Below are 15,023 nucleotides of genomic sequence, written 5' to 3'. Positions count from 1 at the left end.
AATATGCCAAACCCACCCCCCTGAACCCCCCAAGACCAAACACCCAACACCAGCAACAACAGACCAAACACACACCCACCCACATTCCCAACACACCCCCTCCAATGGGCACCTCCAAGACTACCGCCCCCAACCGGCCATACTGGCCAACAGTCCAGCACAAAGACCCGGCCAAAAAGTAAACAACCACAACACTTACTCATCACAACCAATCAACTACAAGGAAAGCATTACCCTACCATCCAGACCAAACACACAATTTCCACCCCGACCTATGCTACTAGAATGCCCACACGCCCCGCTTACAAAACCTCCAGCGCAGACAGAGAAAAGACTTATCTCACGCTATTTCCTGCACTCGGATTCAATGAGGTAAATGGACATGTTACAATTCTAAAAAATTATTGAGCTGCACGCCACCCCTACACTACCCAGCCACAGCTCGCACCCCCACCTACCAAGCCCCCCCCCCCAACCCACAGTAAACCGCCAAGAAGGATCCACCTAGCTCCAACATACCATACAAAAAAAAAACACAAACAAAAAACACCCTCCCCAAACTCAGACATATCGAAGACACAACAACAACCCCACTAACCCAAACGGCGATAACCATAACTTAACAACATACAGTCCCTGCCACCCTCCCCATCAACAGTGTGAATATACAAAGCAACTCCCAAAAACTCCCCCCCCTCACTACAAAACCCCCACTCCCCCCCCTTTTCCATTCCTTTTTTCTCTACATAAGCTTCCACTTCCACAATTAAAAATAAATTCACCGTATGTTACACACCTGTACTATCTCCCCTCTACCCCATACTTCATACATCTCTTCCAGCCGTACACAACCTCCAAACATCATACCCTCAGCCCCTCCCACCCTTACTTTGCTCGTTCTCTCAATTCAGTTTTTAAACTCTTTTTTAAGATTTTATTTATTTGAGAGAGAGAGAAATGGTGAGAGAGAGCACGAGCAGGAGGAAAGCAGGAAGAGGAGCTCACCGGGGAGCCTGTGAGCAAGGGAGCCCAATTCGGAGATCAATCCCAGGACCCTGGGATCATGACTTGAGCCAAAGGCAGTTGCTTAACCAATTGAGCCACCCAGGTGCCCAATAAATCATTTTCTTAAAAAAAGTATAAAATAAGTTTCAAGCTTATAACTGTCTTATTTATGTTAAGGTTCTAGCATCTTGGACAGAGCCGTTATTGAACACAATTTGTTGTCTGCAAGCAAATTATATAATAATATTACTTTTGAAGAACTTGGAGCTCTTCTAGAGATCCCTGCAGCTAAGGTATTTTCTTGTTTCCAATATATAAAAAAGAGACTGTTGGTGCAGTGAGAAAATATGTAATTGATAAATATTGGCAACTGTAATAAAAATGTACATGAAAAGCCTCAGGAAAATGGAAATAAATGATTTGAATGTAAAAGTAGTACTATAATGGAATCGTCTGTTTCTTGCTTTGTTTAAACTGTATTTTATGATAAGGTGATCTAGAATGAAAATCTTAAAGGGGTTTCAGGTTATAATACCCATTTTGTGAGAATCTTTGTTTAGTGTCTGTTTAAATCTACTTCTTAGTGGTTTCTGATTTCTGATGAACTTAAGATTTTGATACATGCTTTACTTCTTTTTTCTGCTCTAGATTGACTCAAAGGTTAAATATTTCATCTGTTTGAAAGAATGACTATGGTAATTTTCCAGGCTATTCTGTCTCTGCCCCGCCCCCCTCTGTCTATCATGAATAAATAAATAAAATCTTTTAAAAATAATAATAAAAATAAAAACATTCTCTTAATTTTAAATAAGAGTAAAAATATGTAATCAGCGTCACTTTTACCTAACTTGCATACCTTAAAGTCATGTAGTAATGGGTCACATCCCCTCTTATCTGTTGGTGAAATTTTAATGCAGAATTTCCTAACACAGTTCCTTTACTTTTATACACTAAATACACGTATGGGAAATGAACAATTTGGGAACCAAAGCTTAAGTTCCCATTAAAAGATACTTTCTTCTTAGGCTTAGCTTAGGGAAGTGAATATATATTTAACCATAAATGCTAGTACAGTCTATTTTTTCAAAAGATTTTATTTATTTATTCATGAGACAGAGGGGGGTTGGGCAGAGACACAGGCAGAGGGAGAAGCAGGCTCCATGCAAGGGAGCCTGACGTGGGACTCCATCCCAGGTCTCCAGGATCACACCCTGGGCTGAAGGCGGGGTACTAAACCGCTGAGCCACTGGGCTGCCCGCTAGTACAGTCTGTTTATGATGGATTGTGAAGATGGTCAGAATTACTAAAATGACCAAATCATAAGCCAGTTTGCCTTCATATAGTAAACATGAAACATGTTTTTAGGAGTTAGGTAGAGGGCCTTTTAGTTCCCTTTGTCTTTAAAATCCTTTTAATTTTTATATTTATCTAGTTTTTTTAAAAAGTGTTCTTTTAAGTAATTTCTATACCCAGTGTGGGGTTCAAACTCACAACCCCAAGATCAAGAGTCCCAAGCTCTACCGACTGAGCCAGCCAGGCACCCCTTTTTAATTCTCTTTTAAATTTGAAAATCATTCCTCCTTATAATTTTTTTCTTCAAAAATATTACTTTCTTAAAGAATTTTTTAGGTGACAAACACTGAAAATTTAAGTGAAATAAAAGGAAAAACTAGTTTGTTGAGGTTTTTTTGAGATGTGGATCTCCGTGAAAAGAAAAATTGTTAGTTTGATTTTAAGCAGAGAAAAAATCGGTAAGAAGTGCAAGGTTCTTTTCCAAAGTCTCACAACAAGTAAAACACATCCCAGTTAAATTAATCAATTATACACAGAAAGAACTGGGGGATAAAATAGGCAGATTTATAAGATTAATATTGTAATGAATGACATGTGAACATATACCAAAAGTGTGTGGTAGCTAAACTAAGAGATTTCAGTTCTCTTCTATGTGAGTAACTGGTAGATATGATCATTGATGTTTATGAGAGTTTATTGGTTTTTGGATTTTTTTTTTTACAGGCAGAAAAAATAGCATCACAAATGATAACAGAAGGACGCATGAATGGATTTATCGATCAGATTGATGGAATAGTTCATTTTGAAAGTAAGAGGTTTTGCTTATTTCTGTCATAATGAAATGGGAGGAAACTTGTATATTTATAAATAGGACATGTTGAACAATTTTCTCTGACCCAGTATTTTCTTGCTGGAATGAATTTATTTCCAAAAGAAACAATGTAAAATAATTTTTATAAACTTACATTCATGAATCTACTTAATGCAGCATTTTTTATGCAGTGTAAAAATTTGAAACTGGAATCCTTATACCAGTTCATTCACTTACTCATCACTTGCCACATACTGTGTATTAGGCATGTGGGAATACCTGTGGATTTCCTCTGCAGCAGCACATTATACTCCTGGAGGCAGACAGGGAAGTCGATCTCTTGACTCTCAGTGTCTTTCACCTCCTCAGCCCCTATTGCTACCTCATTTCCACAGAACCTGGGCCTTGCTGTACCTGGAACCATTCTACCTGTAAAATTTGAATTTGAAATATCCCATTCCCACCATAAGCTTTTTCCTCTTTCCAGCAGTCTATGTCCATTAACTTGTACTTCAGCTCTTCCTTGACTACTTTCAAGCCTCCAGTCCTTTAATGTTTACTTTTTTCCAGTCAGCCCTGCCCATTTTTGTCTTCATTCCTCTTCCTATCCAGCTTAGCCTCCATGATTCCTTATATCTTTTTTTTTTTAAGATTCTATTTATTTTTATTTTAGAGAGAGAGAGTGGGAGCAGGGGAGGAGCAGAGGAAGAGAGAGAGGATCTCCAGTAGACGCTGCACTGAGCACAGAGCCCAACACAGGGCTCAATCCAAGGACCTGAGACTACAACCTGAGCTGAAACCAAGAGTTGGTCACTCAGCCGACTGAGCCACCCAGGCGCCCTGATCATTATTTCAGTTACTATTTTACAGGTGTCCTAGATCACTTGCCTGTTAACTTTTTGTCCCGGCTGTCCAGGAAAACTTCAATGAACCCATCCTCCATATTTTTCATTCCTGTGCCTGAGTGGCAGGGTTCACCTGCAATGAACCCATCCTCCATCTTTTTCATTCCTGTGCCTGAGTGGCCAACTAATGTTGCTGGAGAAGAGTCAGAACACCAGAGAGATTGATTACCACTGCATATTCAAGATCTTGAGTTTTCAGTAGTACCTGGGATTCTTGGTGTATTTCTCTAATCCACTCTTTTTTCCTACTCTCCAGTGGGTATTTCAGATTTCATTTTTCTTAAGTCTCGGACTTTTCCCCTCCTTCACTCTCAGCAACAAACCTTGTTTCCTATTTCACAGAAAAAAAAATCTACCTGTGTGAAATTAGGTTAACTTATTTATCAGATTTATAAAAACTTCTGAATTTTAAATATCTTGTGATTATATCTTTTTCTTCCTTTGTGTTATACTGGAGGTGATTTCTGACTCCCTTTCCAGTTCTGCTTGTGCTTTGGATCCTTTCTCTGACCTCTACCCCCAACCCCAAAACAACATTTTAGGACCTGAAATTACAAATTGTTTTGTCTTTTCATTCTTTCTTGCTCTGTTGGCTTCTTTTTTATTTTTATTTATTTTTTTAAAGATTTTATTTATTTATTCATGAGAGACACAGAGAGAGAGGCAGAGACACAAGCAGGCTCCATTCAGGGAGCCTGACATGGAACTTGATCCCGGGCCTCCAGGACCACACCCTGGGTCGAAGGCAGGCGCTAAACTGCTGAGCCACCCAGGCATCCCCTTCTTTCTTTCTTTCTTTCTTTTTTTTTTTTTTTTTTTTAAGATTTTATTTATTTATTAATGAGAGACACACACAGAGAGAGAGAGAGAGAGCAGAGACACAGGCAGAGGGAGAAGCAGGCTCCATGCAGGGAGCCCTACGTGGGATTTGATCCTGGGTCTTCAGGATCAGGCCCTGGGCTGAAGGCGGCACTAAACGCTGAGCCATTGGGCTACCCTGTTGGCTTCTTTCCATCAATATTTAAACATAGTTGGGTCTTTCCCATTTTAACAAAGATCTTTTATCTTTCAGGCCTCATTTTGACTTTTCAACATATTGAGTAGCATTGGTCCTTCACTCCTTTGTGAATCATTCCCACCATCCACAGCATCTTGATTCCTTCATCTCCTTCACCTCATTCTCCTGCCTTCCCTCCTCCTTCTCCAGGTATTCTTCCAGTCATCTTTGTAGATACTGTAGTACTTGTAAATATGAATATCACAGTTGCTTAGGGCCTACTCTAGGCCTTTTCCTCCTCACTCTACTAAATTCCCCTTGGTAATCTCATCTGTTCCCACTGATTCAGTTGCCATTTCTATGTAGACAATGCTTATATTTGCCTTTCTAGTGTAACTTTCTCTTCTGAATCCTAGACCCAGTGATGTTAATTGATTAATAGGCATTTTCCACATTTGTTTTTTGAACATCTCAGAATGAACATATCCAAAACTGAATTCATTATCTCTCTTCCCTGCCTCCCTCCCACAGCCAGCCAGCCGCCAAAAGCTGCATTGTTCACTTTCTCCAGATTGCTTACCCTTGACCCCTCTTCTTTGCTGCCTAGAATCCTTTCCATTTTATCATCTTGATGTATCTGGAATCCACATACTTGTCTTCATTTCTTCCTGTCAGCAGCCTATTCTGAAATCTCCCCTACCTTCTGGGCTTTTTCCTTCATGTCTGCAATTGTTCCTTTCTATAGTCCAGTTGCCATAGTACAGCCAGAATGATTGTGATCTTTTAAAAATGCAAACAAAACAAATGAAAACCAAAGTATTAAATCATGTTACTTTCTTCTCTGATACTGTAATGCATGCTCCCCCATGACTTGTAGGACAAAGTTAGATAAATAGGTCCTACCTGATCCTTTAGAACTTTCCAATCCAACCACATAAGTCTTTTTAGCTTTTTCTAGCATTGTAAATTCCTTCCTACATCAGACATTGTGAAATATCCACTCCCCTCCAGCAGCAGCCTCTCAGCTATCTCTGTCCCTGTGTTGTAGTTTAAGCCATGTTAATTGGTAGTGATTTTCCTGACTCTCCAGGTTAGGTATGGCTTATAGTTATATATTCTTATGTCACTCTGAATTTCATCCTGGCATTAATCACAGTTACTGTCATTTCTGTAACCATTTGTTTAAATGTCTGTTTCTGCTTCCCAGCTAAGCTTCTGGTGGTAGATATTAAGTCTCTTTTTGCTCTATGGTATAGTATAACCAACATGTGTTCCAATGCCCCATACTTTGTTAAATAAGTATTGAATAACAAACACAGTACATAATGAATAGTATAGCAGAGGTGTCACCAAGTGCAAGGACGGCTTATATTAATGTATACTAACTTAATAGAGTATGTAATATTTTTTCTAATTTTCTTAAATTTAAGAAATTGCAATGAAAATGTGCTCATAATAACAGGTAAACCATTGCAAGTATAAATAAAGGAAGAGTTCATCATATGTTTCCTCTCCCTGGCATAACTAATACTAAAGTCTTGTGTATCTTTTTATATGCTTATATAGATATGTAAAAACATAGTTTCTTTAAAAGTGGCATTTTAAAGTACATGGTGTTCTACAAACTTTTTGAAATACCATGTACAATTTCCAAGTCAGTAGATATATATCAAAGTTACTTGTTTTAATAACTGTGTAGTATTGGGACTCCGGGATGGCTCAGCTGTTGAGCATCTGCCTTCAGCCCAGGGTGTGATCCCGGAGTCCTGGAGTCCTGGGATCGAGTCCCCCATTGGGCTCCCTGCATGGAGCCTGCTTCTCCCTCTGCCTATGTCTCTGCCTCTCTCTCTCTCTGTGTCTCATGAACAAATAAATAAAATCTTAAAACAAAAACAAAAAACTGTGTAGTATTTCATGGAGTTCAACTATTCACCTATTGATGGATATCCAAGTAGTTTCCTTGTGTGTACCTTTATATGCTGGTATACCTACTTCTGTAGAACAAATTCTTAAAAGTGATAACATTGCATCAAAGAATATATGTATTTTGATCCTTAATGGAAACTGCCAGCTTGCTTTCCAGAAAAATGTAGCCATTTACACTTTGACCAATATGAGAGGATGAATGTTCAACAGCTCTATGTTATTCCTTTTTATCTTTTGCTAATTTATGAGGGGGAGCTACATTATTGTTTTAGTGTGTATTTCCTTAGCACTAGTGAGTGTATTGGTCGTTAGCATTCCTCTTCTGTGAATTGATGTTAGTTTTTCTGCTCTATTTCCTTCCTTCCCCTATACCTCTTCTTCAGACCACTCAGTGTCAATTTGTTATAGCTTTGGGTTTAATGATAATTTAAACTCTTGTTGGTTATATGTGTTAGGAATATTTTTCCCATTCTGTCAGTCATGTTTCTGAAGTAAGGCAATGCGTACCATAAACACATTTTAAAATTCTTATGCAGCTAAACATCAATTTTTAATTTTAAGGCTTTTTAGTTTCCTGTATTGACTTAAAAAGGGTCTCATTCACTTCGGGGTAAAACTAATAATCTTTCTAAAATTTCTTGTAATATTTTTATTTATTTTATGTTTAGAAACATAATCTGTCCACAGTTCATTTTTGTGTATAATTTTAAGGTATGGTCTAGTTGTTTGTCTTTTTTTTTTTAAGATGGATTGCTAATTTGCAAGTACTATTATTTATTAAGTAAAACATACTTTCTGATCTTTGACAAAAATTTGGTTCCACATACATCTTTGGATCTCTTTCTATAATCTCTTTGGTTCCATTGACCTGTAACAATATGGTAATAAACAAATTTATAGTAAATTTTACTGTTGGAAAAGCATCTACTACCCCTCCACTACTATTTTTTATTCAGTTGAAATTCACATAACATTAGCCATTATAAAGTAAGCAATTCAGTGGCATTTAGTAACCACTAACTCTACCTACTTCCAAACATTTTCATATTCCCAAAAGGAAATCTTGTACCTATTAAGCAATTGCTCTCCATCCATCCTTCTCCCAACTCCTGGCAGCTACCAGTCTGAATTTTATCTCTTGGATTTACCTATTCTAGATACTACATATAAATGTAATCATACACTATATGACTTTTTTTTTAAAGATTTTATTTATTTATTCACAAGAGACACAGAGAGAGAGAGGCAGAGACACAGGCAGAGGGAGAAGCAGGCTCCCTGCAGGGAGCCTGATGCGGGACTCGATCCCCAGACTCCAGGATCATGCCCTGGGCCGAAGACAGGCGCTAAACCGCTCAGCCACTCAGAGATCCCTCTTAACATGGAGCTTTCCAGTTCCATTCATGTTGTAGCATGTAAGCAGTACTTTATCCCACTGTGGAGATATACCACAATGTTGCCATTGTTCTTAATATTCAAAATCATCTTGACTATTCTCAAACATCAATTCTTCAATATTAATTTTAATAATTTTATCTTATTTAGAAAGCAAAACAGAGAAAAGGAGAATTATATTTGTAATTTTTAAAGATTTATATATTAATAGGGAAAGACTGTTATTTTTATGCTATTGCATCTTTCCATCTGAGACTGTGGTTTGTGTCTACTCAAATTATTTTGTGTCCTTTGTTAAAAATTTTTATTTCAGTTATTTTCATTAATTCTATGCCCATTTTTGCAAATTTGGGTGCTGTTTTGGATGGAATATTCCACCAGGTTTATCATTTCTAACTGTATATATTGCTGGTGCAGAGAAAATCCTGGTGTTTTCATGTTGAGTTTTTTTGTTTTGTTTTGTTTTTAACATTAAACCATTCCTCAGAATCCAGTAGAGAGAACCTTGCCTATATAAATAGATTTGCCTTCTCCAGTAGGTGGCAGTGTCTTATGAATCAAGAAACTGGTGATGAGATGGGTTCAGTGAGGTTTGTATTGTTTTTGTGAATGAGATGCTTTAATTGATTGGTTTTATTTTGTTTTCATGAATAATAATAATGTGTGTATGTTTTTTTGTTTTGTACTTTGTGCCAGTTATTTGGGTACTTTCCTTAATATCACTTAATTAGCTTAATTTTATTAGCCAAGATTTTTGGAGTACATTTTTGAAAATTAATACTACTGTATTTATCTTTTAACTCACACATGCTATGTATATTTAGAGTCATGTTAAACTTTGTACATTGTTCTTTTTTTTTTTTAGCACGAGAAGCTCTGCCAACATGGGATAAACAGATCCAGTCACTTTGTTTCCAAGTGAATAACCTTTTGGAGAAAATTAGTCAGACAGCACCAGAATGGACAGCACAAGCCATGGAAGCACAGATGGCTCAGTGAATCCTTGCAAAACTTCTGTGCACACTACATCTTTTACAATGTTGTACAGATTAATTTCACTGTCTCTCCAAAGCATTTGCATCATGACCTTACATACTTCAATCCCTTTTATGCTGGATCCCATTTAAAGAAGACATTATTAGAACAGGAAATGCAAGCATTTGAAAATATGTAGTTCTCGTGTATTCAGGGTCTCTGTGTATCAAGCTAACTCAAACGTTTTGAAGGCTTTTTCTTTAAACAGAGTAAGTGAAATATCTGTGGCTAAAAAGTTTGGGTTTGTGATAACTTTGTAGTCATGTAAAACTTAAAGTGCTTTGTGCCTCTCCAAATGTGGTAATTCTAATAAATGGAGAAGTGAGCCAAATAAAAGTAGTACTTTGTTTTTAATTAGTGAACAGTGTTTTGTTCATTTTTCCTTTCAATTCAATAGACATTGATTTATAGCATATGCTAGGAATGCAGACATAAGCCAGTATCAGGTATGCCAGATTCTCCAGGCATTCAGCCACAGAGCCAGTAGACAGCATGTGCAATACCTGTAGTTGTACCAAGTACTAGAGTGCACAGGGAAAAAAGCTTTACATTTTGTGGAGACTGGGCTGGGAAAACTTCTCAGAGAGGGTTATTTCAGCCTAGCTTTATAGAGAAAATGGGGAAAGGACTTCTAAAAAAATAAGTTTGAAGGCAACTTCTGGTTTCAGTTCCAACATGTGAAGAGCCTAGAAGTCATCTCTCCACCCTCACAATAAGAAAAAGACCTAACAGGCTGAAGATCAATGGTTTTTCTTATTTCTACCAGAGAATTGAAGTCACAGGGCGCAAACTACTGCCAAACCTGGAAAGACTGGCAGATAGCATCACAGTTGAGAGAGCTTACTGGGAGCAGAAACTCTTGGAGCAGTACCTGATAGGAACAGTGAAATAGTAATGGATGGAGAGGGAAAGAGTCCCGAGCAGTCTCTGTGCTGATTGTGGAACCCAATGCAGGGCTAGATCTCATGACTCTGAGATCAGGACTTGAGCTGAAATCAAATGTCAGTTAACCACCGTGTCACCCAGGTGCCCTAAAACACCTTTTTTTTAAAAAAAAAAAAAAAAAAAAAAGGAAGAAGAAGAAGAATGTTTATTTGTGAGAGACACAGAGAGGCAGAGACATAGACAGAGGGAGAAGTAGGCTCCCTGCAGGGAGCCCAAAGCAGGACTCAGTCCCGGGACCTCTGGATCACGACTTGAGCTGAAGGCAGACGCTCAACCACTGAACTACTCGGGTGCCCCAAAGACTTTTTCTATAAAGGAACACAGGTAAGAATTATATTGGATTTCTTGTCAGAAACCATGCAAGCAAGAACAGACTGTAGATATTTAAGATGTTGAAAGAAAAAACTAATACAGGATATTATCCAGCAAAATGAACCTTTAAAAGTGAAAGAGGAAGAGTCTCAGCAAAAACTGAAGAAATTTGTTGCCAGGAGACCTGCCTTACAAGACGTGCAAAAAACTCTTCAAAGTAAAGGAAATAGTATGAGTTAGAAACTTGGATAAAGGAAGAGCATTGGAGAACAAATAGATAAAGGTAAAATAGAATCTTTAAAAAAAAAATTTTTTTTTGAAGGGATACTGAAAGGTCTTTATTGCCCACTGGCCACCATCAGTATCCTAGCCCCATGCTGGGCCTTCTGGATATCTCTCCAACCAACTCTGAGGGCTCATGAAACAGCCACAGTCCAGCTTTCTCCTTTCGGGGGACCAAGGTGCCTGGGGCAGACAGTGTGGCAGAGGGGCCTCAGAGTGAGGGGCAGGAGGACACAGCAGCACTTCCTGCAGACAAGATGGAAGAGGGCCCTTCTTGGCACCTGCTATGGAGGGTTGCCCTAAAGAAGAGGGCGGGCTGGGGGGAGGGGCTCTCTATGTGGGGATAGCATGGATGGTGAAAAGCACAATGAAAAGGATGATGATAAAAACAATCACGCAGATGAGGACAATCATCTTCACGTTCTTCCACCAGAACTTCTGAGCCACCCTCTGTGATGTGGTCTTGAAGTGCTCCGATGTGGCTTCCAGATCCTCTGTCTTGCTGCGGAGATGGTCCAGGTTTTCTCCTCGGGCCAAGATACGCTCCACATTCTGGGTCATGATATTCTTTTTTTCTTTTTTTTTTTTTAAGGTTTTTATTTATCTGTACATGATAGGCACAGACAGAGAGGCAGAGACACAAGCAGAGAGAGAAGCAGGCTCCATGCAGGGAGCCCGATATGGGACTCGATCCCTGGACCACAGGATCACTCCCTGGGCCAAAGGCAGACACTCAACCGCTGAGCTGCCAACACATCCCTGAGTCATGATATTTTTGACTCCCTCCACCTCACTCTGCAAGTTCTGCACACGATCATTTCCACCACCTCCACAGGCCTCCTCCATGTCTCCAAGCAGCTCGGGCCTATCAGTGGGAGACTCGCCTCGTCTGTTTCCTCTCGGCCGGCCCTCGCTTTCATCCTAAAAATTTTTAATTGGTCTAATGACTCTAATGACTCTGTTCAAAATAATAGCAATAGTTTTTTAATGTTTATAGTATATGGATAAGTAAAATGAATGACAGGAATGATGGGAGGCAGAAATTGGGAATATTCTCTTATAAGATTGCTGTACTACCCATGAAACAGTATAGTGTTTAAACATGGACTTAGATTAGTTGTAAATATATATAGCAAACTGGAAGGTGACTAATAAAATTTTAAAATATATAAAATTGATAACGCTAAGAGAGAAGGTACAAAATAGGATCATAAAATGTCCAATTAAAAGCAGAGCATCGGGGGCACCTGGGTGATTCAGTGGTTGAACATCTGCCTTTGGCTCAGGTTGTGATGCCAGGACCCTGGGATTGAGTCCCGCATTGGGCTCCCCACAGGCAGCCTGCTTCTCCCTCTGCCTATGTCTCTGCCTCTCTCTGTATCTCTCATGAATAAATGAGTGAAATCTAAAAAAAAATGGAGAGCGTCACAACAGAGCATTGAAATACATGAGGCAAAAACTGATAGAACAGCAAGAACAAATAGATGAATCCGCTGTTACACTTAGAGACTTCAGCACCCCCTTATCAGCAATTGACAGATCCAACAGGCAGAAAATTGGTTAGGACATAGTTGAACTCATCAGCACCATCAGTCATACAACAACAGCAGAGCATTTTTTTTTAAGATTTTATTTATTTATTTACTCATGAGAGACATAGAGAGAGGCAGAGACACAGGCAGAGGGAGAAGCAGGCTCCATGCACCGGGAGCCCGACTTGGGATTCGATCCCGGGTCTCCAGGACCGTGCCCTGGGCCAAAGGCAGGCGCCAAACCACTGCGCCACCCAGGGATCCCCCCTTTACTTTTCTTTTTTTTTTTTTTAATTTTTATTTATTTATTCATGAGAGATACAGAGAGAGGGGCAGAGACACAGGCAGAGGGAGAAGCAGGCTCCATGCACCTGGAGCCTGACGTGGGATTTGATCCCAGGTCTGCAGGATCACGCCCTGGGCCAAAGGCAGGCGCCAAACTGCTGCACCACCCAGGGATCCCCCCCCCCCTTTACTTTTCTGTGAGATTATCACATGGAACATTCACAAAGATAGACGACCACATCCTGGCTCATAAAACACATCTTAACATACTAAAAAGAATAGAAATCATACAGTGGATGCTCTCAGGCCACAATGAAACTAAACTAGAAACCAATAAGAAAAAGATAGCTAGTAAATCCCAAAACTTTTGGGGTTTAAACAACACACAGGGGATCCCTGGGTGACTCAGCGGTTTAGCACCTGCCTTTGGCCCAGGATGGGATCCTGGGGTCCCGGAATCGAGTCCTGCATCGGGCTCCTGGGATGGAGCCTGCTTCTCCCTCTGCCTGTGTCTCTGCCTCTCTCTCTCTATGTCTATCATGGGTAAATAAATAAAATCTTTAAAATAAATAAATAAATACACAAATAACACGTGTCAAAGAAGAGATCTCCAAAGAAATTCAAAAATATTTTGAAATAAATGAAAATGAAAATACAACTTCTCAAAATCTGTGGGATGTTGTACAAGCAGAGCATATATTAGAAGAGAGATCTAATATCAATAATCTAAGCTTCCACCTTAGGAAACTAGAAATTAAAACTCAAAGTAAGCAGAAGAAAAGAAACAATAAAAGTTAGAATAGACCAGAGCATAAGTCAGTGAAACTAAAAATAGGAAATTAGTTTTATTTTATTTGGGAGGGGGGGATTAGGTTGACTTCTCTTTTTTTCAAGACAAACATTAACTTTATTTATTTATTTATTTAATTTATTTAATTCAATTTGCTAACATATAGTGTAACACCCAGAGGTCATCCCACCAAGTGCTTTCCTTAGTGCCTGTCACCCAGTTACCCCATCTCCCCACTCTCCTCCCCAGGAAATTAGTTTTAAAAAGTCAATGAAACTAAAAGCTGATTCTTTGTAAAGATCAGTAAAATTGGTAAGCTTCTAGCCAGGCTAATTAAGAGAAGGCACAAATTACTAGTATCAGAAGTGAAAGGAAGGGGTCATCACTATAGTTCCAATTAAAAGTAAAATGATAATAAAGGAATAATATGAACAACTCTGTGCCTATAAATTTGGTAACCTAGATGAAATAGATCAATTCTTTGAAAGACATAATCTGCCAAAACTCACACAAGAAGAAATAAACAATCTGAATAAGCCTATATCAAAAAAGTTGAATCAATAATTACCTTTGATAATAGAAAGCACTAAAGCCAAATGGGTTCATTGATGAATTCTATCAAACATTTGAGAAAGAAATCATACCAATTCTCTACAATTTATTCCAAAAAATGGAAACAGAGAAAATACTTTCTGATTCTGTGAGGTTAACATCACCCTCAAACCAAAGCTAGATAAAGATATTACAAGAGAGGAAAACTGCAGTTTCATATCTGTCATGAACACAGATGTAAAAATTCTTAACAAAATATTAGCAAATCAAATTTGGCAATATGTAAAGAGAATATATGCCAAATGAGATTTGTTCCAGGTAGGCAAGACTCTTCCAACATTTGAAAAGAATATAATCTCCTATCTACAAGCTAAAGAAAAATCATATGATCATATCAATAGGTATAGAAAAAAGCCTTTGACAAAATCCACTCCCTATGCATGATAAAAACTCAACTAGAGATAGAAGGAATTTCTTCAACTTGATAACATCTACAAAAAAGCCTATCACTGATATAATATTAACAGCGAGAAACTGGATTACTTGATTCTTTCTCCCTAAAATCAGGAATCTACAAAAACCCTCTATGGCTAACATATTTCATAATGAGGAACTAGCTAACCAGATTTTTTCCCCTGAGATAAGGAATCATCTGCCCTCACTTCTCGTACTCAACATCATACCAAAAGTCCTAAGTAATTCAATGAGACCAAAAAAGAAAATTAAACTTACACAGATTGAGAAGGAGGCAAAAACTTAATTCACAGTGATTGTTTACATAGAAAATCCTAAGGAATCAGCCAAAAAAATTTCCTGGAATTAAAAAACAAATATAGCTAAGTTGTAGAATACAAAGTTAATATACAAGTAAGTCAATTGCTTTCCTATATACCTCAATGAACAGTTGGAATTTAAATTTTTATTTATTTTATTTTTATTTATTTATTTATTTTTTGGA

The 15,023-nt window shown here is 38.3% G+C and overlaps 2 protein-coding genes across 3 annotated transcripts in view; one reads left to right on the top strand and one right to left on the bottom strand.

Annotated features, from left to right (window-relative positions):
* Positions 1 to 9,729, top strand: part of COPS4 (COP9 signalosome subunit 4) — a 42,700-nt gene extending 32,971 nt beyond the window's left edge. The window contains exons 8-10 of one of the 2 annotated variants that reach the window (XM_055313127.1): positions 1,183 to 1,298; positions 3,022 to 3,106; positions 9,198 to 9,729. In XM_055313127.1, the coding sequence (XP_055169102.1) occupies positions 1,183 to 1,298; positions 3,022 to 3,106; positions 9,198 to 9,331 (335 nt within the window). In that variant the 3' untranslated portion in view covers positions 9,332 to 9,729. The remainder of the gene's footprint in view (positions 1 to 1,182; positions 1,299 to 3,021; positions 3,107 to 9,197) is intronic. The other variant, XM_055313128.1, reaches the window with a different exon arrangement.
* A 1,510-nt stretch (positions 9,730 to 11,239) lies between these two features.
* Positions 11,240 to 11,752, bottom strand: LOC129501890 (vesicle-associated membrane protein 8-like). The gene is made up of 2 exons (XM_055313215.1): positions 11,660 to 11,752; positions 11,240 to 11,458 (listed from the first exon to the last, which is right to left on the bottom strand). Exons 1-2 carry the CDS (start codon positions 11,750 to 11,752, stop codon positions 11,240 to 11,242), a joined length of 312 nt encoding a protein of 103 aa, XP_055169190.1.
* Between the last annotated feature and the right edge of the window lie 3,271 nt (positions 11,753 to 15,023).

The sequence above is a fragment of the Nyctereutes procyonoides genome, unplaced genomic scaffold (assembly GCF_905146905.1).
Source record: "Nyctereutes procyonoides isolate TBG_1078 unplaced genomic scaffold, NYPRO_anot_genome, whole genome shotgun sequence".
Lineage (NCBI taxonomy): Eukaryota > Metazoa > Chordata > Mammalia > Carnivora > Canidae > Nyctereutes > Nyctereutes procyonoides.
This window is presented reverse-complemented; position numbering and strand designations above follow the sequence as displayed.